Source organism: Argopecten irradians, chromosome 11 (genome assembly GCF_041381155.1).
Source record: "Argopecten irradians isolate NY chromosome 11, Ai_NY, whole genome shotgun sequence".
In the NCBI taxonomy this organism is placed as follows: Eukaryota; Metazoa; Mollusca; class Bivalvia; order Pectinida; family Pectinidae; genus Argopecten; species Argopecten irradians.
The window spans coordinates 26,267,574-26,293,172 of record NC_091144.1 but is presented as its reverse complement, the minus strand read 5'-3'; the positions used below and the strand labels follow the sequence as shown (position 1 = coordinate 26,293,172).

General features: G+C 33.8%; 2 protein-coding genes across 3 annotated transcripts; one reads left to right on the top strand and one right to left on the bottom strand.

Moving 5' to 3' along the window:
- Positions 1 to 205: 205 nt before the first annotated feature.
- Positions 206 to 2,191, top strand: LOC138334508 (uncharacterized). The gene has a single exon (XM_069283168.1). It carries the CDS (start codon positions 206 to 208, stop codon positions 2,189 to 2,191), a length of 1,986 nt encoding a protein of 661 aa, XP_069139269.1.
- Positions 2,192 to 14,826: 12,635 nt separating this feature from the next.
- Positions 14,827 to 25,224, bottom strand: LOC138335775 (ferric-chelate reductase 1-like). 2 transcript variants are annotated; one of them, XM_069284940.1, is made up of 14 exons: positions 25,171 to 25,224; positions 24,374 to 24,517; positions 21,629 to 21,777; positions 21,256 to 21,347; positions 20,703 to 20,796; positions 20,204 to 20,401; positions 19,749 to 19,844; positions 19,249 to 19,420; positions 18,902 to 19,018; positions 18,592 to 18,707; positions 17,713 to 17,799; positions 17,107 to 17,263; positions 16,020 to 16,166; positions 14,827 to 15,477 (listed from the first exon to the last, which is right to left on the bottom strand). In XM_069284940.1, the coding sequence occupies exons 1-14, from the start codon at positions 25,217 to 25,219 to the stop codon at positions 15,347 to 15,349; spliced, it is 1,749 nt and encodes a 582-aa protein (XP_069141041.1). In that variant the 5' UTR covers positions 25,220 to 25,224; the 3' UTR covers positions 14,827 to 15,346. The 2 variants fall into 2 exon arrangements, with proteins under 2 accessions (XP_069141041.1, XP_069141042.1); XM_069284941.1 differs by lacking the exon at positions 25,171 to 25,224 and adding an exon at positions 24,984 to 25,051.
- Positions 25,225 to 25,599: the final 375 nt, after the last annotated feature.

Here is a 25,599-nt window from a genome sequence, read left to right as displayed (position 1 = left end):
GGAGTCTAGGTAAAGTAGACATTGATTGGAAATGTACGCAATTACAACGCATGCGGACATTTATGACTAAGGTAACACGCGATTACACGTTAAAGATTTTTACACGCTATGATCTCTGATAGCATCATCTGTGATATCTCTCCTAGTGTTAGAAATGAAGAACCCTCGTTTGTTTATTTACTTTTTGTCATGGATGTTTGTCTCAATGCTTCTTTGTGCTTTGAATGCGCTCAATATCATCTGGGAGACTTCCGATTTGGCCACCGGAATAGCAGTCGTGATTTTTGTGACACTTCTTCAGGGCACTGTTATAGAAATCCCTCTTCAAACAATAGCAACTTTGATTATAGGGGGACACAGACGTGAAGTTGCAACCGGAAACGGAAGTCGTTTATCCGCCATTATCAATTACAATCTTCTAGCTCATTCAAAGGAAGACATAGAAGAATGTTTTCGGTGCATGTATGATTCGTACATGGGGAATCTATCTCCGACGATTTCAGCAGTGTTGGTTAGTGCAACTTCAGGTAGGAGGCTACGAGAGCATGAATTATATATGAGAGATTTTTACAGAATGTTAATTTTCGATGTCTTGTACACTGAAGGACTTTCATTTTCCAGGGGAAACTACAAACTGGTGCACCCTGCCAGACTAGAACACTTTTGGTCGTGGTATAAACACATTGAAAAGTCATATTTCGTCAATGACATTTTGCGAAAACTTTGTGATACGAGATGTGACGAGTTTATGTTAGTCCAGCGAAACAGTCGTGTATTGAAAAAATGTGGACAATACCAAGACTTGATGCTTCTGTCTCACGGTGAATCCTTAGCCTTCACATATTGTGATACGTCCTATTATGGAAAGTCTGCCCGTACCGAGGGTGAACCACTTTTTATCACAAGCAAAGACGTGGACAATATATGTGGGAGGAAATTTGACTTCACTGTTGTGGCAGATGGTGATACGGGGATCCCACATGGAATTATATTTACGTTGCTAGATATTGCAGAAGCAAATCCTGATCGCGGGATTATTCAACCGTCGGTAACGATGGAATGCAACTCACCATCAGAGGATACTGTCTTTATGCACCTTGAGAATGCACGACATACTCTTTACGAACCTATGACAAATGCAATAAACGCATTGTTGGATAGATGTTCGTTTTACGGCAAAGGTCTCATCCGTAACTCTATGTATATAGACAGAGTGATCGGACGAAAAGGGGCGCTTATCGAACTCGTCCCAATAGATATACTTAGTCATGATACATACGAGGCTACTGTCATGAATCCACTTTTTGTCAGTGCCGTTGCATTCTCAGAGCAACCACCCCTGAACTATATAGCGTGGAATATTCGTGAAAGGCGTTGGAACAGAGGTGAGATTCTCAATTCCATGTACTTCTGGGAGTATGCTATTGGCGCGCCAATGAGAGGCCTACAGCGTATCTTTCGGGGGAAGAATCACGTAAGAATCAGGCAAAGGACTAAATTAACGTACGATTTTGTGTCATCTTACGTCGCACATTCACCGTTGCGTCAGATGTTGATGAAACCTTTCCTTCTTGTCTACATTCTCATACACGTGAATCTAAACCTTAGATATATGTGGGCACCAGTCATCGCCATTCTCTTCCTCATCATCGTCTTTCCAAAGTTTGCAGTTTGTACCAGGTACAACTATAAATTCGTTATTGCTGAAACATTTTTATCCGTCATGCAGTTCACGCCGGAAGCAATAGTTGGATGTGTGCGTATAGCCCGTGCTTTCCATGCAAATATATCTGCACATGTGAATTGGGTTCCCTCACGGCAAGTAGAAAGTGAATTCCGGGAATCAAATCCCTTTCTGAAGTCATTTGTTCATTTAGGGTTGTATTCTGTCATAGCGCTGGGAATAGCTATAACCCTGTTCTTCATCCGACCAGATGGCATTTTAGCATACTTTCTTCTAGGTAGTGTATTTCTTCTTCCGTTATTTGCCGGATGCACCGCTCTTCGTTACAAAACACTCAAAACTTTGAAATGCAGTTGTCAATGCAGCAGAAATTCCCGCTATTTTGGAAGGACCCGTAGTCGAGTTGACCCGGAAGCAGATATGTGGGTCACACGACTACCGGATGTGTATACTCGTGGGTCGAACGCCTCGTCCTACACCACCACAACAGCCTCCTCTCTTCACTAAAACGCTGAATCGCACAAGAATGAATTCCGGAATATGAGTTTGTACCTGTGATAAAATAACGATATTGAAAAATTTCTGAAAATAAGAAATTCAAAACTAATCAAAAAAATATTTTTTTTACGATGTGTTTTTAAATATATGTTCTTCCTATAGAGTTGGTATATTGCAAATTTTGATAAATGGAATATTTCTTTATGAAATAAGTATATCAACAAGTTGTGTCTCTGTAGCACTTTAAGTAGTTTGTCAGTTCAATATATAGAATAGCGTTATTGTGTGGAACAAGTGATACTGCAAACGTACCGATTTTAGCAGTAGTTTTATTTTAGCGCTTTTCGCGCTGTCTTTGATGCGCTAATTCATGTACAGCGCTATTAAGGGTATTTCCAGTATCGAACGGCGCTGATTTATATCGGCGCTTATCAATAATAATTTACAGTTTTTCACATGTACGCTAAAATTTAACGTCGCTAAAATAAGTGTATTTGTAGTACTTGATTCCGAAGTCGTTCAATTGTTCTCTTATTCTATTGTATTACGTGTTTGTGATATGGTGCTTTCCGTTATTTGTATAATTTGTCTATCTTTCTGTTGTTACCCTGAGGCTTACCTCATTTTTTTAATTTTTGGTCATCTGTCATCAAGTGTGTGTATTGACTTGAGTATAATCCGTTGTGATTTGAATGCAAGTATTTATGGATATTTTTCTTTTTCATGAAGCAAAATGTTTAAATGATTTTTTCCATAATAAAAGCCTTGAGAAGTGGGATCCTGCAAAACAATTTTGCATGAATTAGTGTTCAAAGAATATGTATATCATTATTTGAAATTTTCTTTTGTGAAGAATGTGATGAAGAATCTGTTGTACTTTTTCATTAGTAATAAGGTCTTTTATATTTATCTATTTTATTTTTGTATCTTTAAAACTCACAGACAGCTTAAGAAATTCTTAAGCGTCTATACAGAGTACATCATATAACAATAATTTTATAATAAATAGTAATATAAATGAACAATAAAAAACTCTTTATTCAAACATTGAATGCAAACAAAGCTGAAAGATTTTATGTTTCATAACTTTCCTTACTCAAACAAAAGCGTTGTGAAATTATATATTAATTCATAAATACAAATAAAAGGTTATCGGGTCAAATCCATCCTAAATCAACATTACCTCACTCTACAATATTTAGTTTCCATCATAAAATTAGCATACAAATGTGTCTTCATTTTTATCAACATATAAACTACATTTTGCTCATATCAAGGTGAATATGTTACATGTAAATTTTACGACGGAAAAGTTGCTACTAATAATTCACTTAAAAGTTTTTTTCGTACAAAAATCTTCTTTGAAATCATAAATGTTAGCTAATCAATCACAAAATGAATATTTTTATCTGATCACAAACATGGCACACTTCATAAATATCTACCCCTGGTGAAAGACAATCTGGCTCACGAACGTATCATTACTATGGGAATAAAGTCGGTAACCTCAATATCGTATTTCATTTCAAAATAGAACAGGTCGTTAGAGTGTCAGAGCATCATTGTAGGTCAAGTATATATCATTGTACATACCACCTATTGTAGCGACTGATAGAAGACCCCCGTTCCATATTTTAGACATTATGAAATTATAAAAACCTTACCAAAATCCTTGGTCTTGAGAATATGTTTTCTTCGTGTAATATGCTGACAATTTGTTCTCTAATTTAAGAGTTCAGATCACTGTTATCCCCCATATGACTGATACCGTATAGCCGGTTATGTTCGCGGAAATGATAATTCGCGCTTTCGCGGGACATCGCTTGCTCGCGATAATTAGATTCGCCAAATATTGAGAAATGGTTCACTCATATACACCCTGAAGTTGAGATCGTGAAAATTTAAACCCGCTTAATATAACTTTGAATTTCTTTTTTACAGAAAATCGCGAATTTGACGATAGTAGATATTTATAATAATAATGCGTATATTTTGGTTCAAGAACACATGCCCATTGCTAACCAGCCAAATATTTCACTCGAATAAGGATATCAAATCTACTTGTAAGTCTCATGTTCAATTGTTTTGCACTTTTATAAATATATGATGAAATTTAGATTATCATAGAACCGTCGAAGAACGTGAAACTAACATAGTAATCGACAATGTACTCCATGTCTATATCACATGATTTGATGTCGTCTCAAAGGTTACACTGTTTATGAATGGTTTATGAATGAGTTGATTCAATATATTGTAGCAACATACGGGTGTATGAAACAGCTTACATGATTAAAAACTATAATCAAGATTTTGAAATACAAATTAATCACTAAGTTTAAATGCACTTTGCATTGTATGCGTATTACAAAAACTCCGTCCATGTTATAATTTCGTGATTTCGCAATTACAGTAGATATTAAGAATAGGAATTGCTATATAGAAAATCCAACGTATAACAAATATTTATTCAAAGCTTGAAATTTTCAGAAGAATGACAGATATCAATTTGATTTCTCATGTGTATTTTTGCCTATGTGTTAATTGCAGGTTCATTAAATATTTCCTAATTTATCTACAATATTGATAACTTTGAATATTTAATTTCCCTGAATTTGAATAGAGTTTACGAACGCGTTGAACTAGTCTGATTTTGTTGATCGCATTACGCATTCCAATTATTCAAATTGATTTGTGTATTTGAAATAAAGGTAAAATAATGATATATGTTTGTGGAAAAAGAAAACTTAGCGCAAATATTCTGGAGTTAATCTTTTACTGTTCTCTGGATAAACAATTGTGTTACTAGTATTTGAAATTGATACGTCAAAGAATTAAGGATTAAATGACGTCCTTTTTTCTTGTAAAAGAAACATGCGATGTGTATCTAGCTACATGCATTTTTTGAAAAAGAAGGGAATGATGGGGGGGGGGGAGGGGGAGGGGATCGCAGGGATCACAAACACTATACACAATGTAATTTTTTTTTCATTTTAGGATTCTTAAGTTCTTAAGACTTACATGTATTTATTATCATATATAAAATGTATTTCTAGAAATGTTGGTCTTCTTAGTGAATGCTACTCTATATATTTACAGTTCCCTTTATTCGTCAGTATGACAATTACCCGGTGTCTTTGATAGATATACACAAAGTTTAATTATTTTCATAGGATGACACACTCAGTATTGTTGCACGAGCATACATAAATGTATTTTCCAATAAATTGTTGTTACCAAGCTTGACTTTATTATATTCATGACATAAAGAGGATCCCTGACCCAGTAATGTATTGGTGAATGAAGTATGAGAGTATATAGAACCTTTCAGAAAATTGGAGATATTTTGCCATTTATTGTTCAGAATGAACAAAAAAATGTCTCAATAATCATAGTTCTTTATTTGATGTAATCGCCAGTTGTTTTCTTTTTCGGTTTTTACTTTTTTTAATGATAAGAAAAACTAATTTAGTTACCGAAAAAGAACAACGTATAATAATCGGCAAATATCAATGAAATTAAAGGTATACGAAAACTCCGGCGAATGTAATCTGATTAACATCATATGTTTACCATTTATGTAGTGTAGCGACATTATTACACAACAAGTGAACATTTTAAGTGTGTCTAGTACAGTGTGTTCTCTGTCACGTTCATCAGACAATGACAAGACACCATAGGTGCACAAAGGTGTAAAAGTGTACGATGATACACATCGTACTAGTCATTGGATAATCACAGTTTTCTACTGGTTGTGTAACAATATCGTTATGTAAACCATACTTTCAAACCTGAATTAGTCTGCCTCACTTTTAGCCTTGAGTTGAGTGTTCACCCCTGTGAGGAAGGCTCTTGGTTCAGTCCCCTGCCTAAGACACACCAAAATCTATAATAGTGGTAGTTTCTGCTCCTGCTTAGCGCTCAGCAAACAGGGAGTGGGACGACTTGTTCGCCCGTTGTCAGTGTAATGTGATCGGGTGGGGTGTGTTGCTTGGTGTCTTCGACGGCATGCTTCAGTGATATAGCACTATAAAAACGGCAACAGTTCCATTATACAAGACGACACAACACGAACATACCACAGTCTCCCAAAACAAGCACCTCGCACGTCACACACGCTACACACTGCATCCATGGGAGGCCGTCCTTACATGACCCTGGCTGGTAATAGGACGTTAAAATAATCAAACAAACAAGAATAAGTCTGTTAATGATTGTCGCATCATCTGAGTCGTGGTCACTACGGAGAGTTTTTAATATGCATTGCTAGAATCGTTTCATGAGACATTTCATTATCATTTTCATTTACCTGGTTACGGCACTGCCATTTTCGGAGTGTGTCTCAGTAACGATTTGTGATTTTTTTTATCATATTCTTAATCTCAATTGAATGATTTTATCTTGCATTGTCAGCTGTACAGTAACATAAAAAAATTATACATATGATTGAATATTGATAAGGCAAAGGTACACCAGCAAAACGTCTTACAGAACAAAGAAACTTTGGAAAGAGAGTTAAAAGGGAAAGAGTAAATGACAGAAAAGAACTACCACAGCCAATGCTTACCACTGCGCAATATCGTGTCTAAAAAGGGGACCGCAGAATCAAACTAAAATTAGATTTCTGGAAATCTGCTCATTGACACAAGATTTTTTTTTCATTTCAACTAATTAAGTTATATGCAAATACATATAAATGGATAAGATAACAGGCTAAGCCTATATAAATCTTCTCCATAATGATTTCAAAGAGAAGTGACTTTTTCGGAGTCTGTTGTATGGGTATTCAGGGGCCGCGTTGGCCGAGTGGTTAAGATGTCCCGACATATCAACACAAGCCCTCCATCAACAAAAGTGGCACGTTCTTACATGACCCTGGCTGTGATAGGACGTTAAAATAATAAAACCAAATGATTGGGTATTCAGGGTGGATCAGTTGCAAATGTTTAATGTGTGGACTGGGCAATACATGTGGATGTACGATATGTAAAGACATTTAAAATTCTTAAAAGTCTGTTTTATTTATATATCACACAAATCAGTAAATGTTTCATAATTTAACCTTTAAATTGTTTCAAATCCTTACCACAATAAGATATTCGTAATATCAATGTGAGCTTAAGAACAACATGTGCCTTAATTACCTTGAGCTAGTAATAAGAGGTAACTATTAATTAGTGATCAAGGTTCATTTTATATTGACAGTTTTGGTGGTGACATGAACATGTAAAAACAAATTATTAAGTTATTGTGCATTGTCGAATTTCAGTCAAGTTATGTGAATTAAAGATGTGTATATCAACGATATTGGGCTACAAACCAAAACAGTACGCGAGCAAGTATATCAAATTAAGTATAACCAGGGTGGTTAAAACTTTTTAAAAATATATCCTTTATATAAGATGATAAAGTTTTTTTATAAGTATTTATCAGGTTATATCTTAATTGGTATATATAAAAAGGAACATAGGTAATGTGATACCATTTATAGACCTTTTTGCGTTTAAATATGACATTGACAATCTTTGACAGAACTTGCAGGTTAAATCACGCGTAAAATATCCATGAAAAGAAGACCGCTTTATTTTATCAGTACTTCTCTTTGAAATTGAGTGGTAATAGGTCGTGTATATATAGACACACGAGGAACCCTCCTACTTACTTGTGTTATGTTACCTCGACCTGGTATCAGTTTCATGAATGCAATATGTTTATGTGTGATGAAAGGGAAATGTTCTTAACAAAGGCGTTCAGTGACACGGTGTCATAACTCGTAAGTGTCAACTACTTAAATAATTTGTTAGAAGATGGCGTGATATTTTGTCTGGAAGAAAAATGCTTACTGAGAAAAAGACAATTATCTTTTAGTTTGATCGTGTGCCAATAAAATAGAATTTTGGCAGTATTTCATATTGTTATGATTTGTATTAGTTTTCTGGGCATCACTGCTTTTACTTTTTCTATATTTCTTATGAAATAGGAACACATATTGCATTACATTACAACCATGATTTCATCCTCGATACTCCAAGGGTTACTTTCACTGTAGTTATATCAAACCCTGGACTATCTCATAGTAAAACTAAAGGCTGTCGAGGAGAAAAACTGACTATTCACAGGTAATCAGAAACTTCCATTGAAGACTACAGAGAGCGACGCCGAACTTCAAAGCCATAGTATCAACCACAGTGTACCGTTATACGATTCTTGTGATATACATCAGAGGACCAAACTAACTGCTGTATTCTTGTGGTTGTGTATATTGTGGAAATGTAGAACTCCAACGCAGATTGAGTGGATGGTACGTTTATTGGAGTCTTGGAGTCGACTCTGTACAGAAGTTACTGGCGAGTTAATATAGCAGTACACCGGGATAACAAATGTCAATATTTGGGTATGATACCCAATACCTGGAACATTTGATACCAAGGTAGCTACTATATAACATAAGGAAACATGGATAATCATTAGGACTTATCCTGTATCATAATTAACAACATGGCTATGTAATAAGTAGTCATACAATGACCCTAACAGAAGTTGGTTTCCAATAGACTTTACATGTATGCTATTTTAAATAAGAAACACATGTGCTTGACCTATACAATACTTGAAAACCGCACATTAAATGTAGATAATTATTTCTTTCATACCTACGGGTGTAATACTGGCTTGTCTAGGACAATACACTCATGCCGTCTGAGGCTGTATTGCAGGCTACCCATGCAATAAAGCATCGTGACGTCGCGGCGTCACAAAATTTCTATTTCCTCTGTAAAATTTTAACTTTTTTCACAAACTTGACTGGTTTTACTATAAAAGATGCAAACACAGATTTTTTTTTGAAAATATCACGTAATAAGATTGACTTTGAGTCGTGGATTTCTTCGAATTTATTTCAAAATGGCGGGATATTATAGTTGTAAAATTGCAATAAAACGTCGAGGTATGAAAGAAAAATATTCTTTCATAAGTGGATATGAAGGATAGGGATATTCTACTCTCGGGATCACAAAATGTTACAAAACCCTCGGCAAGCCTCGGGTTTTACTACATTTTGTGACCCTCGGGTAGAATATCCCTATCCTTCATATCCACATAGTAAAGAGTCTTTTAATATTAGTCCAAATTTCTAACTCTAAAATTCTTATCATTATTACATTATACCACATTCGTCACCATGTTATACATATAGTAAATTATAAAATTTCTAAAATTCTTATCATTATTATATTATACCACATTCGTCGCCATGTTATACATTATATCAATAGTAAATTATAAAGTTTCTAAAATTCTAATCATTATTATATTATACCACATTCGTCGCCATGTTATACATTATATCAAATAGATATTATTTGATATAGTAAATTATAAAGTTTCTAAAATTCTAATCATTATTATATTATACCACATTCGTCGCCATGTTATACATATAGTAAATTATAAAATTTCTAAAATTCTTATCATTATTATATTATACCACATTCGTCGCCATGTTATACATATAGTAAATTATAAAATTTCTAAAATTCTTATCATTATTACATTATACCACATTCGTCGCCATGTTATACATATAGTAAAGTATAAAATTTCTAAAATTCTTGTCATTATTATATTATACCACATTCGTCGCCATGTTATTCATATAGTAAATTATAAAATGTCAAAAATTCTTATCATTATTATATTATACCACACTGCTCATTTGGCACAAATACGGAGCCTTCAGATTTGCTATTACATAGTCCAGGGATGGATATATTTACTGTCATTTTAACCCATGGAGTATTGAGGATGCCTCCCGCCGATAATATTCAGTTTAAGTATGGGGTTGAGGGATATAGCAAGTTTCTGGTTTCCCGAGTCTTGTCTATTTCCCGAGGCGGAGCCGAGGGAAATAGGCAAGTTCGAGGGAAACCGGAAACTTGATATATCTCTCAACCCCATACTTTAACTGTTTTAATATACCGATACATACAAAAGCTATGATAAGACTAAAAATATATTTCTTTCATACGCTAACGTTCTCTCTATTCCTGTCGCGTACGGCAATGGCCATTAGAGATTGAGATATTTTTACATTGTAATCGATCTACGTAATCTTATCTTCAAACATACAAATTATTCTGAGATGATAACTGTGATTCTATGTCCGTTTTGTTTTGCTTCTATTCAAACCGCAGGTCAAAATTTGATTCCGCTATGATTTCTCGATATTTCAACATTTATACCACTAGGCATAATACTAAAATTGTATAGATCTATAAATATTGTTGAAATTCCGAGACGTTAACCACTTACAGGTAGCCTAAATATATACATAACAACTGTACGTACATGTAAAAGGTATTGTCCTCTGACCCCATTACATTTTTTCACAAGCCTCTCACTTACAAGATAAACATGACGACGTGTTCGGTAACAGTTTCCGATCGATACTAACGTCGTCTGAGTACGTCAACGGAGATGGCGTGATCGGAAACTAGCTCCGTCCAATTGTTACGTCACCTAGCAACTGATGGCGTGATCGGAAACAAGTCCCGCCCACCTCAAATCTGATTGGTTAAACGGAAATACCCGAGTGCAAGGGTGTGCTAGCTTCCAGGAGTGTGCTAGTTCGATGACTAACACACAGCTGAGAGAGGTTTTTGGAAAAAGCAGGGAGCTATTAAATTTAACAAAATATCTTTTATATAGTGTAAATAAAGTAGAGATATATTAATGTGAATTATATCCCAGAATTAATTGATAAAGGTTATGACTGGTTATACAATAAAAAAAAAAGATAATGATTATAAGTAATTTTATATGAATAATATTGATCTTTATATCTTAAAATTATAAGTTTTCATATATCTTATGATTTTTTAGGACTCTCTCATAGCAAAAACATAACTCTAATATTGCAAAACAATTTGAATTCTCAGATTCCGAGCTATTCTATAACCAAACATTCTACTTTTTACTACACTATTGGAAACGTAGATATTTTATCGGTAAGCATATTTTAGTGCATATTGCGCGAAGAAACTTTGCTGTAAAAAGTATTGTGCTAAGGAGAAGTGTTGCAAATAATTGACGCAACAATAAGAGTAAATGCGCGAATTAATTTATCATTGCGCTAACGTGTTTCAAAATCAGATTTGCGATTCAATTTGAATACACTAAAACAAGTACGTCAACATCATTTCTGTAGAATAGGTTTTAAACGTTTTAACATATCCCTATGGAAATAACACATAGTTCGCTTCATATTGATATCGATTACACTCTAAACTTAAAGGCATAGTTTCTAAACGTTTTGCAATATTTAAAGGGACATTTCAGTCTAAGAGAACATTAAAATTTGAACATTTATCAGAACAAAACCAGTTCTAATGGGAATTAGATCAGTCGGTTTTACTGTGATATGCCAGAAAAGCCCATGGTGGTGAAATGCGTGTGAAATGTTCAAACTCGCTCGCTGTCCGCCATTACACATTGTGGTCGATCATCTTGTATGACGAACCCTGTCCCTTGCTCGTAGAGTAATGCTACTTTTGTCTAGAACTGCTCAAATCGCTCTGACAGTAGTGTGTTAATCTTATTAGGTGAATTGTCTTGCCTTAAAAACATTTTAGCACCTCCACAGTGGTAATGTTGTTCATTTGTTTAACGTGCGTGACTTTTGCTCGGATATGGGTACAGCGTACATATTGTGCCTGCTTAATCGTATTGATCAACAATTTGTAATTACAACGGTATCAATTAAAATACTAAACAATGATGTGGAATTTGTCAATATTTTATGTTATGTGTTTCATAAGAAATATAGAACAAGACATTTATGCCATATTTTGCTTCTTGGTTATGTAAAAGAATTTGCCTGAGCGAAGTGTCCCTTAAAAAGACGAAGTAATTTCAATTCAACTTTGGTGTACTTTTAGTTTACACCTATTTTCAATGAAAACACCGCTGAATTTTGTAAGGCTGTGCTGCTACTTCTCATGGTGAGATTGACCAGTCCATCGATCATTTCTTCATAAGTAAAAAATCGTGACGAAGTATTGTTTGTATAAAGAACACCAAAAATGTATATAAGAAATAGGATATATATGATTCCATTAAAGAAAACCCAAACCTCTCCCAAGGAGTCGTCAGATTAATCACGTTTGAATGTTTTTACTACTGATGAAAAGAATACGGCATTATTTCACCTGTCTACAGCTTTGATGTGACACATCTGTATTGTTACAGCACGTGGATTTAGCTGATTCACAAGGTCGATTAGGGGCGGTAAATGATATGTTTAGGTATGGGGGAGGCGGCCACTCACCTAGACTCTTTATGTTACAGTAACCTGGCATTAGTTGACTGAAAGCAATGTGTTTATTTCAGTGTGAAAAGAAAGTTGGAGAATTGAATCACCGCTAAATGACATTACGCCCCAACACATTAGTGTCAAACTCGGGGTTCTAATGACTTAAAAAATCTTAATTAAACAATACATTCCGTAGGTTTGGATTATTAAAAGTATTGTGATAACAAATATGTATGTGCATTCTAAGAGAGTTCTTATTACCTTTTATAAGGGTTAATTTATTTTGTGGATGATTCTCACATTGGACGTTTTAAACAACAGTTATCTCATAAATCCATTTCAATTTCTAAAATAACGGACATAATTTAAATTATTTTATTTAAAACAAGTTAAAACATTTTCCTTCCTCTTTATGTCATTTATTTAGAATTTTAGAGATATTTTGCTTCCTTAAAAACATTACAGTTTAATTGAGTTGCCATGATCTTTTTTATTTATTTCACAATATATTTGGAAATAAAACGCATGAAAAACACATTAAAATTCACATCGCTTTAATTACTTATGAAGCCTTAGCTTTTCGTTTTAAATATTTATTCTTGTTTAAAATGTAATACGTCGTCGTCATCATCATCATCATCATATCATCATCATCATCATCATCATCATCATATCATCATCATCATCATCATCATCATCATCATCACCAAATTCATTCTCTTTATACATCATCATCAAGGTGGTTTATATCAGGCGCAGTCTTTCAAAGGATTTAAATGGAAAAAATACCAACATATTTATGAAATGTTATCGTTAATGTAAGATTTACATAGAAAAGCAAGAAATTATGTATTTACATATTACAGAGTTATCTGCCCTTGCGGGTAGGTACTGATTGTGACGTCATCTGTTTGGAAGCCTTACGCTATGCTTGTCTGAGAAAACGACGTTGACCGCGTTCACAAAACGTCACAATGAGCGGTAACTCTGTAACATACAAAGATGGAAGAGCAGTGTAAACGAATAATGATTTTAGCCTGATATAATTGATAAAACTGACTTCTTTCTATGAGACAATTAGACACGGATATGCCTCAAGTGAATGAAACTTGTCATGTCATGTATAATCAGCAGACATAAAGCATCATGCTGACCAAGATGCATAGACAGGGAATGAGAAAATCGTAATCAAGAAAAGACCAGCTGTTGCATTTACCTCAAATCATTTTTTTCCGAGAAACAGTACATAATTATCAAAAGGAAAATAAAAAATAAGGGTGCGGTGACCTAGACAGTATCATAGGAATGCATACAAACTTCGAATAAACATTTCTTTTCTCTTCAAAGTCCTTATTCTTTTCGCTCCATGACAGAGTAACATAGTTTTTTTCGTCCAAAAATAACAGGTACAGTATATGTATTTGATATCTTGGTCATCACCAACTATTTTGTCTATTTTTGTACCTAGATCAGAGAGATTAATAAACAAACATAGGCGTTTAACATCCTGAGAGGTTCATGAAAGGAAATAGGTCCTATTGATGAATAGAAATCTTCACAAAAATCATGATTTTATCTGTTTGTTTGTAAGATCAAGAAATGTTGCTATACTTTGGGTAGAGCTGGATATCTCCATTTAAAAGTACATCGCAACTCTTTCAACAGACGGTCCGGGCTAGACTATGTGTTTTTACCCATGAACAGTATACCCTTATAATTACTGAAGTATAAGAGATCAGAACAAGAGCAGTATTTAAAAATGCTCCGCCGCTGGCAAATGGCATTTTTCCGCTATCTAAAACAGGAGCAGATGATTTAGTATTTTTCTTCAGTTACGAAAGTTACTTACTTTACACCATTACCACCTTTGAAAAGTTTGAGCTTCTAATTTTAATTCAAATTAAAAATATGAAAATTGATTAATTGTATCCCGAAAAAAATCCGTGGCACTAGATCCTATATGGAATGAAGTACTGATTGCACATGCACCAAAGGCAAAATGAATTACTTTATATTATTTTTTGTGTTAATTAGACATATATATATATATACATAATTAAATACCAATTATTGTTCAAATGATGAATATCATTTATGCTCTGTCAGCGATGGAGCATCTTTAAGGAAAAGGAATCACTATACGGAACACGGCGTATAGCTATTTCGATTACTTTGCAACTATTGGACATACCTACATAGTTAACTATGCGTTAAATATTAAGTATGGAATAGTAAACCGGTATTGTGACAGAAAGTTGAATCAGCTGATTCATGCAAGTGATTAATGGAGGTTAATGATATATTAAGGTGTTAGAGGGAAGCCTCTCTCCTGTGTATATTGTATCACGGTAACCCGGCATCAATTGTCTGAATAGCCTTACATGCTATTTATAGAAATAATTAGGCCAACAGATGTTAAATAGCAGCACGCCTAACACAAAAGACGGAATCAATTTTAATGGACAGTCGTTAAGTGTCTGGTATTCTATCACTAGACCCCACCACTAGTTCTCGAGTTCGAAAAAGACACGGATAAGTTATCTCACGGCCTCAGTGTAGTACATAATAACACAAAATATTACACTGTTAAATTATAACACGCAATTGCATTGAATTTGTCAGAGAACAAAAATATGACATTTTCAAACTTTTATTAGAATTTTTCATTTGCTTATTTTATTTGGCGTTAGGGCAAAAAAATCATTACATGTTATAATATATTCGTTGTTTTATAATTAACGATAACAATTGAAGGAAGGGAAATAACTCGAGTATGAAACCTAAACCGTGCGGGATACACAAGTCCTATGTCTTTTTCCACTACCATTTGAAATTAGATATTTCTAAGTGTATCATTAAAAGAAAAATATCGCCATGACGGCTGGAAATAGCACCGCGACCATTGTAACTATGTAAAAGAAGAGTAGTATCGACGGCACAGACCCCGTTGTTTCCTGAGTTCCCTCATTCTTCAAACAGTAGGCAGCTGTCAAAATACAGAAAAGTAGCATCATTCATTACGTCTTTGTATATTTTAGTATTATACTATCTCAATATGACGTCTTTTGTTGACAAAGATGGAATGACTTTGCATTTGATTATCATATTTCTACAATTTCTACAATCGTCTGCGGCGATCTTTCAATTCATACTTACAATTACACTTTTGGTGATATTTAATATGTAGATTATGTGTTTGATCAAGGTGCAGACAACCATTATGTTGTATTACTCTTAATTTTGACCACAATAATGTCACACAGAGTTAGTTTAACGCTTATATTCATATTCTTTTATTTCTTTAATATTTCAATAATTTATTGCTATTTTTCTAATACACAGTGCATCATGATTGCTTTATATCTTATGTTTGCACAACGCTTACCACAATTCATACAATCAGATATGTCATACATAGCAAAACATTCTTTCTTTCCCCCGTTTTCTCTCTCTAATTTCATCACCTCAATATTTTAAGAAATATATTTTTATTAATATTTGAAAGATTTTATCTATTTTCTTATTAACCTTTCGTTGTCTTCCTGATTTTACAAATCTCGAAGATCATCTCCCAGGCCAGCTGTAGTACGACCCAGACTGTTGTCACTATGGTACCAAACAACTGTTGGGAGGCTGACAGGAAGTCGGTGTTAAATATAACATAACACGATAGGGCTACAACGAAATACAGAATACATCAATATTGTACCAAACAACTGTTGGGAGGCTGGCAGGAAGTCGGTGTTAAATATAACATAACACAATAGGGTCACAACGAAATACCGAATACATCAATATTGTACCAAACAACTAATGGGAGGCTGGCAGGAAGTCGGTGTTAAATATAACACAACACGATAGGGCTACAACGAAACACAGAATACATCAATATTGTACCAAACAACTGTTGGGAGGCTGGCAGGAAGTCGGTGTTAAATATAACATAACAAGATAGGGTTACATCGAAATAAAGAATACATGTACATCAATATTATATCAATCAACTGTTTGGGAGGCTGGCAGGAAGTCGGTGTTAAATATAACATAACACGATAGGGCCACAACGAAATACGAATACATCAATATTGTACCAAACAACTGTTGGGAGGCTGGCAGGAAGTCGGTGTTAAATATAACATAACACGATAGGGCTACAACGAAATACCGAATACATCATATTATTGTACAATGCCAATAAACAACTGTTGGGAGGCTGGCAGGAAGTCGGTGTTAAATATAACATAACACGATAGGGCTACAACGAAATACAGAATACATCAATATTTACCAATAAACTGGGACTAGGAATCGTGTTAAATATAACATAATACGATAGGGCTACAACGAAATATAGAATACATCAATATTATACCAGTTAAAATACTTTTAGGTGTATATAACATAATATGATAGGGCTACAACGAAATACAGAATACATCAATATTATACCAATTAAACGACTAAGGAGAAATTCGGATGTTAACTAACATAAACGGTAAAATAGGGAAACGTGTTAAATTAAATATACACAGTAGGATAAAATTTTATACACTCTTTACATACATATTCACTTACATTTCGAAATTTTAAAATGTAATAGACAAAAAAAATCAACCTGCAGCAATATGAGTTGATTTTCCGAGTATGAAATGGAGCCAGTTAAACACAGGACGTATGGAGGATTTGGACCCAGGTCGACATAGACCGCCAATGATTTGTAAGACAACACCAGAGATCACAGCAATACCAAGCCAGCCATGCAGCTCAGCAACCTGTAACGAATTCCATCATACATTACACTGTATATGATATCCTCGTCAATGATAAAACATACAGTGAAAGGAATTTAGAGAGAACAGATCAAATTATTTCATTGGAATATTTTTGGTGGTTGATCTCTTTCTCTCTTTTTTTCGCTTTTTAAATATAAATCAAGCCTAAACATTTTACTTCGTTCAATCATCATCAAGTGTTTTTGAAAACACTATATCATTGCTGTTTGTTACACCACTTTGGTTGGCTTGAAACAGGCGTAATAATTGCTTCAAAAACTTAAAAGGGATCAAAGCACATTTAATATTCGAGAGTTTTTCTTCATTTTTACAACCAGATAAGCATATATAAATAAGAATAATAACCCTTAAATGGACTGAAATTTCTCCACTAAAGGTTTTTATTTAGATAAACATTTTACATTAAAATCGTCCTAGAATCAACTTACTTTAGTGAGCCCGTACACTTTTAAAAAGATGAGTATCGCAGAGGCAGTCGTAATCCCGAAAGTCAGCACAGCACAGAGTCTGTGTACCTGTAGTTAAGGTATACTGTATAGCCCTTTAATTTCACGGTGTCAATATTTCGCGATTTCCTATATGGAACATATTCGCGAAGTTTAATTTTACTGTTCACTATTTACTATAATTTTATTGTTCATAGGTAAGTCAATGAATTAATGAATATTTCGCTGAAGTTTAAAATTTGGGAATTCTGTGACGAACCCGAATAAAGCCAAAATAAACCACCCTCGAATTTTACCAACTACACAGTACTGTCAACCACTTCAAATAGTAAAATCCCTTTATTTCGCGTCTTTGTTAAATTCAACATATTGGTGCCCAAGGACGACTAGATTTGTATTCTGTATTGAACTATTTACGAAATGTTTGAATTCGCGTTCACACTCACTCGTGGAATTACACAAAAATATATCTCGCGAAAATGGGATGATTTACAGAAATGTGTAGCTATTAGATGTGCGATAACAACAAAATATACTTAAAAATGACCATTTACATTGACACTGCATCAATGAAGTAGCTGAAGAAAGAAAAACGCTTTATTCAGGAACCAATACAAGGCCTTAAAACATCTATCAAATGGAAGGCAAGAGAAGTTTCATTTTATCATTATTGCATTGTTCTTTTCTATTTTAATTTGACAGCAACGATGTCAATAAAACATTTGACAAAACAAAATGAATGTGATTTTCCATATATGCTATAACAAAGGTATCATTTTCTTGTTTTCATTTTATACTTCGAAATCCTGTTATGTTTTCAAATGTATACTCAAAGTTATAAAAGATTTAATAAAATCTTACCTGAAACCATACATCCGTGCCTAACAGCTTTGTACCCGAGGCCAGTTGTTTGTGGTACCGTGATACAATGGTTGTTATCCCACCAAACAGAATCCAGGCAACCAACATCAGCACTCCTTCTCATAAATATATATATAATCAATTAAACTAACACAGCCTGGAACCAAGTGTCATGGAGTTACAAGCGTTTTTAGTGAAATCGACGTCAACAGCCGTAAGAATCTATGTTGATATCAGTATTTTTTAATTTGTTACGTCATCGAACAATTTGTGAGATTTGCTACGTCATCGAACAATTTGTGAGACATACCGTGGATATTTGTGTAGAGTGGAAGTGACCGTCCCCGGTAAATGACGTAATTGTTGAACATAATTTGTTGTGATGACGTCACTGGTAGCTGTTGGTGTTTTGCCATTACGTCAGTTCCTATCAGGAAAAGAAACGTAATGTGTTGAAAATATATTTGCCGTTGGAAATATCCATTTCAAATGAGAACATTATCTATGTTAATTTAGTGGAATATCATCCATATTTTTATATATCTGAATTTTAAATCGTAAAGGCCCCCGGATTGAAAAGTATTGTTAAGTGCATAAAATATTCTGCTGACCCTAATTATTCTTAGTAACATAATTTTATGTTATTATGATAATTACCTTCAAATACATCGCCCCAAGCTACCATCACGTGATATGAATCATGAAGGTCGAAGGTCACCATACTCTCGTCCTCATTATTGGTGGAAATGTTCATGACGTAGGGTCGCTTGAATGAACATGTCAGCATTCCATCGACATATGTACTCGCCATTTCACTTAACAAACCCATCTGTTTAAGACAATTGGACAATTGGAATTTTACAACATATTGCCTAAAGATTTAAGTTTTTGAGATACCATGGCTTTAATTATGTATAGTGATGCCAATTGAAAACAATACGTCTTTATGATAACCGTTTTTAATATGCTGATTAATAATGCAAATTCTGTTTAATTTCATGTTTCAGCTGAAGTCTCATTGTGTCTGATTTTAAAATGCCGGATATATACTTAAAATAAAACAAAAAATGCCATTAATCAAACTTGACTTTTTGATAATTGTCTTTAAATTCAATAAAGGGGATCTTAAGTAAGTCGGAAGAATAAAAAACAAAAACCTTGTATTGGCGGTCATTGTGTCGAGTAGGGTTGTAGCCATGTTGAAAACCGACACTGGTACCGTCAAATGTACAGGAGATTGTTTCATCATCACCCTGTCCGTCACAGAAAATTTACATAAAATAAAAATTAACAATGTTATAAAATTAAAGAACTTTTTTACGATCATCGTCTGATATCTACGGTTGATCGCACTACGCTACACGTGTAATGGAGCGTATCGCAGTGCGATAAACCGCGAGTTTCCGATGATTCTTACAATATTAGAACACATCTTGATATTAGTATGCAATCAGGAAAGATTCATAAATATCATGAACAAGTAAGTCATACATAGAACAATCTTCAGCAAAGTTTGATTGGGGTCTAGCAATACCATCTCTTGCTGTGCGCATGCTTTAGTAGTGTTATGTATTAGCTTAGAAAACATTAAACATTTTAACCACAATCGTACCATGTCTATATCTGTTGAGAAGCCGACGGAGACATAACTCTCAGCTTGGGCCCACATTTGAAACGTGACATTGTCTTGGTCAGTGCTGAAGGTCACCCCTACAGTACAGTCCGGTCCGTTGCAGTAAATCGGATACAGCAGGCAGCCTAAAGTAACTCCACACGCGTCATGGTCAATACTGATCGGCTCAATCACAATCTGATGTCCAGGAAAAAAGCAATACTGTGCTTCACATTTTTAATTAATAACACATATGTCAAAAGTAGTATGTAATTGCGATTGAAATGTACCATGAATTAAACAAAAAACAGAACATAAACAATATCGCATTAGAATCGCTAAAAAATTATCAGGAATGCGTGGGCAGGAAGGATATGTATTTCTGATCATTTAAATTGTACATGTAATGGAATTAATTCAGGATTTGCCATGAAACTATTGACAACACGAAAATGAATGAATGAGTAATAATACAATGAAATCTGATCCTACAGTATACCATATCATTGGCCTGTTGCTGGGTCGGCGTGTTGGAGGGGAGATCACTCGTGACGTTCCACCAAAATACTTTAAATGATTCCAGAAAAGTAGCCCTTGGAAAGAATTGTAAGAAACAAATATCAGGACAAGTTTCAAGTGTCTATATATTAATAAGATAAGTAACAAAGCATGTCAATAACATTGTACATTTTTAAATATATATATTGTTTCCATTTTAACTATTTCACATGGTTAAGAATATCATCTGAAATGCAATGTTCTTTTAAAATCAGCCATATGAAAAATATGTTTTCATTGAAAATAGAACATCTTTATGTTTAACAGCAATGTTTATTTAATGTATCTTTTTTTGTGATATTTTTTTTTGGGGGGGAGGGTTGCCAAATTATCTAGTGCTTTAGTGTTACAGGATTGTAATAATTTTAGTTAGGTACTATTTCTGAACCTTTCAGTTATTTCTCGATTATGTTGTATATCAATTCATTCATTTATTAATCCCTATTCGAATCTAAAGCAAACGTAATTGCTCTATTTGACATGTTAAAGATCACCTGAACGTGACGTTTCCTGTCTCTACATCAGGGGCGGTCCACGTCAATTTGATCTCACTCACGGGGTCGTTGTTTTTATGTGTGACGTAATTCTAGGATAAGATAATGGTGTCCTGATGAGTAAGTTTGTCAAATTATTCACCTTTTATTTCATTGGAAAATATATTTTAAGGAACACTTAGATCAGCAAACATATTGCTAAATAAATGGATGTTTTTTTCATTTCGCAATGATTTACATAATCAATATCAATACTATAGTAATGTGATCATATCTGTTGATAACATTTGAAAAGTAAAGAACAACAGCGTAATGATATTTATCTCAAAGAATTACTGCATTCTGCTAGATACATGAGTGCTTGTTTACATACCGCTCTTCCTCCGATAAAGTTACCGGCCATGACCTTTTCCTCTGGGAAGTTACCAAAATTTCCCAACACCTCCTCTCTGTCCCCAGACTGTCTTTGTACAACTAGGATAACTCCGATAAAGTTACGGCCATCAGGGGCATACAGACTTACTGTAATACAGGAATCGAATTAGAGCATTTATCCATGTCTCACCTTTCCATGTGTCTCACATTTGACAAGTTATCTTGCTTTTTGACGTCTGTTTTCCTCCCTTTTTATCGTTACGTTTTAGAAATAAGAAAAAAGAATGAAATGTTTAATGTAGTGTTTTACGTGTTAAATTTATAAATATAACCAAATTCCTAATTTGGATGGAAAACAATGGAAGCCAGAGTTTAGTGATAAAAATTACAGGTTTAGATACAATCGTTGACAGTAGATGCCATTATTATGATACCTAAAATATAAGCTAAGCCCAACGTGGAGCTAAAATACAAATTTAAAAAACTGCATTATTGATTAACAAAGTTAATAAAATCAAACTTTATTTTCAACTGTATGTAAAACTTCTTAATTGAAAACTAAAACCTCTTAATTGAAAACATTTAATATATTATGTGCCACATATCATACTCAAAATGATTAATTGACTACGTTAATTTGGTGTTTTAATCCCCCACGTGCTCTTTTTTAAATGATGGTTTATATTGTATATTTATTCTTTGTTTTGTTGGCTAGTGTAAGGTATCGTGTGTTATTACATACTTTCTTTATGTCATTCTTTGTAATAAAATTTCAATTTTTGGTATTTCGGTTTTTTATCTATAGATAACGTTAATACGATATTCGCGTTAAGTGATCACTTTTAGAGACCGTGCCAATAAGCATCGAGATTCGTACACTATATTAGTGGAAAGTGTGAAATTCACAGAAGTTGATGATTGTTTGTTTATTTGTTATATATAAAGAACTAATCATAAAAAGTTGGTTGATATGAAAAAATATTTTTTGTATCCATGGCAACCGGGGATATATACAATTATGTATGTGAAAAAAATGCATTAATCTAAAAATAACGAAATTTCTTAAAATTTATGCCATGTTTCATAATGCACAACATTTTAAATTGATTAAATCCTAATAGGCGTGTGAAAAATTAACCAAAAATATGTTTTCATAATTTTCTTAAGTTCCAAGAGGCTGGAAACCCCCAAAATATTACTTAAAAGCATTATCGTACATTATAAAGATTGTATTGACTTGACATAAGCGGAAATGACCTCGGCAAAGGATTATCACGGGAATCTCTCGTGAACTAAAATGTTCAACTTAAAGAAAGGAAATCAAATATCTATATCTTATAACATTTAATAAGATATACATACAATCAGGTGCATCTATTACTGTCCTATTTCACCGACAGACCATATCAATAATAACACTGAGAAACATTAACTTTGACCTTTCTATTTCATAAGAAAATACTCAATGGTTAAACGTGTTCAGCAAAAACCTTGAAATATCAAAGGCGATTGACGATTTGAGGAAGTATACCTTCTAGTCATATGTAGACAACTAAAATGCATTAGGTGACATCCACACATCCTTGCTGTGACATCAGATCAAAGTAACCTGTGTGAATCACATAGGGCGTGGTCAGGTCCTACTCCAGCTGTGACATTACAAACCCTTAACATTGTACCAAAAAGGCGAAATTGAGGGGAAAAATTAATATCTTTAAAGTGAACAGTCGGACAAGGATGACTTAAGTCGGTAAAAATGGTGTGAATGTATCTAGTATAATTTCTTATGAAATAGAAAAATAAAATCCCTCGTCAAAATCTGTCTGCGTACGAAGAAATTAATTTAAAGTATAGGAATCCTAAAACGTCCTCCCGACTGACTATGTCCGTGGTTATATTCCCACGCAGCCTCGCTTTCAATGCTTTCAACTTTTGATTATTTCAGTGGTCAACACTGGGAAACGTAAGCAGAACTTGACCGTCGTATTAATATGTGAGAACTTTTGGAAGGCCAATGAACGGATTTAAACTGGTTTTCTTTGCCCGACTATTCACTTTAAAGAAAGAGAGAAATAGAAATAAAGGGGAAAACAAAGAAAAAGGAAGAAAAAAGAAAAATAAAGGTTTGATATACATATTCGGAGTAATAATAATACGGGCCCTTAGTTTGTCTTGATTTGTCTTATTTCGGTTAAATATTTCATATTCAAATAGCAATCGGACTGCTATAATGAAAGCGCAAGTCATATCAAGAAGTGTTGAATAATTTACAAACCATATTGAAATGCGTGTTCAATTTCAATTTAATTTTCAAGCTGTAAGTGAAAGGTATTGAACGTGAAACGTAATGTGTTGTATATCAGCTAACAGTAAGCAAATATGAAATATTTTGAAAATATGCATACATGTTAGTTTATTTCTCATTGCTCAAGGTGCTCATTTAGTTTATGTATCCAAATTTTTCACTACTATCAAAACGAATAAGGAGGAAAGAGTAAAAAGTGAGAAGTAAAAACGAAAAATATTTGTATTTATTTGAAGTAATATAATTTGTATCAGGTAGTCAAATTGAATGTCACCTAGTTAATTACGTTTCCATCTTCCAGGAGAAGACTTAATAGATTAAAAGAGAGAGTTGTGTATTAAATGAATTAACTGATTCACACATCCCATGATGAAAAAGTCATCGGTGTTAGAGGCGACATAATCATTTTCTGGTATCATGAATTGAATGCTAACGTACCATTTACTTGATCTGACGGGCTAAATGAAGACTGCCCCACTTCTATGATAAATGGAGACTTTGTCGTCTGCTGATTGGCCGCTTGATGTTTCGGAAACATAGTCAGGACGCTTCCAGATGGGGCCCCTTGGGGGTAACTATAGACTGAAATATCAATTACTCATTATCACAATTATATAAAGTACACTAAGAAATGTAGTAAATCTAATATTATATTTTGACCATAATTTGAATGTATCTTCGATTCGTTAAATTAGCAGCATACATATTTTGAACGACGAACTTGTGCTAACATAGTATGACTCCCTTATTTTCTCTTTAAAGTTATCGTTTGGAAAAATTTGCTCTTGACAAATATATCGATATTTTGGCTTTTAACATGAGCTGAACACAAATTATGATTTCACAAAAAATAGATTGTTATCACTAAATATCTGAAAATTGTCAGGTAAGAATTGTCTCAGAAAAACATATATCTATAGTAAAAAAAAATTCATTAAAAATATGGCAGCCATTTTGTACATTTTGTTGTAGGCATAAACTTGATACAAATGTAGCGAAGACTAAACAGTGTCAAAAATAACGAAAATAGAATGAGCACGTGAATCACCTCATTTTGGCGGAGTCTCGTTTTCGCGCCTTTATGCCTCAGGATATATTCAATTTAAGCAGACGATGTATACTCTTAGGTTATTTTAACTTTATTTTTTAGCATTTTTGCGTTACATAATCGCCTACGAAACACGCGAATTTTAATTGCACAAAAAATAAGATGGTTAACGGTTTCTAGTACTTACTTGATCTATGAAATGTCCAAAGAATCAGCGTCAGTATTAACATGTTCATCGGTTTGATCTGTCACAAAACAATGCTGAAACAATCGCATTTGAATTAAATGGAATGGAAAAATACAAAAATGATAAAATCACCATATGACCATAAGGCTTTGATGATATTGAACATCCTTACATACCAACCATTCATATTACAGCAGAAGGGGAGACATGGAATAATTTCTATGTACAACCGTTCAAGTCCAAGCTCGACATATTACATTTTATATCTCTAGGTTAGAAATTAATCTTATCTTTTTTCGATATTATATTATACCTAAAACAATATCATATTAATTCCCACATAATCTATGTCTCTTAATGAATGAATTTTCGACACCTACCTTTGTTTCGGGTTAGAAAGATTGGTCTTCAGGATCATTTCACATGTCG

Coding starts and splice junctions, on each gene's coding strand:
- LOC138334508 (XM_069283168.1), top strand. CDS start 206: ATGCTTCTTTGTGCTTTGAATGCGCTCAATATCATCTGGGAGACTTCC.
- LOC138335775 (XM_069284940.1), bottom strand. CDS start 25,219: ATGAACATGTTAATACTGACGCTGATTCTTTGGACATTTCATAGATCA. Junction 18,708..18,901: donor ACTCTACACAAATATCCACG/GTATGTCTCACA, acceptor ATTTATGAGAAG/GAGTGCTGATGTTGGTTGCC. Junction 15,478..16,019: donor AATCAGGAAGACAACGAAAG/GTTAATAAGAAA, acceptor GTATTTTGACAG/CTGCCTACTGTTTGAAGAAT.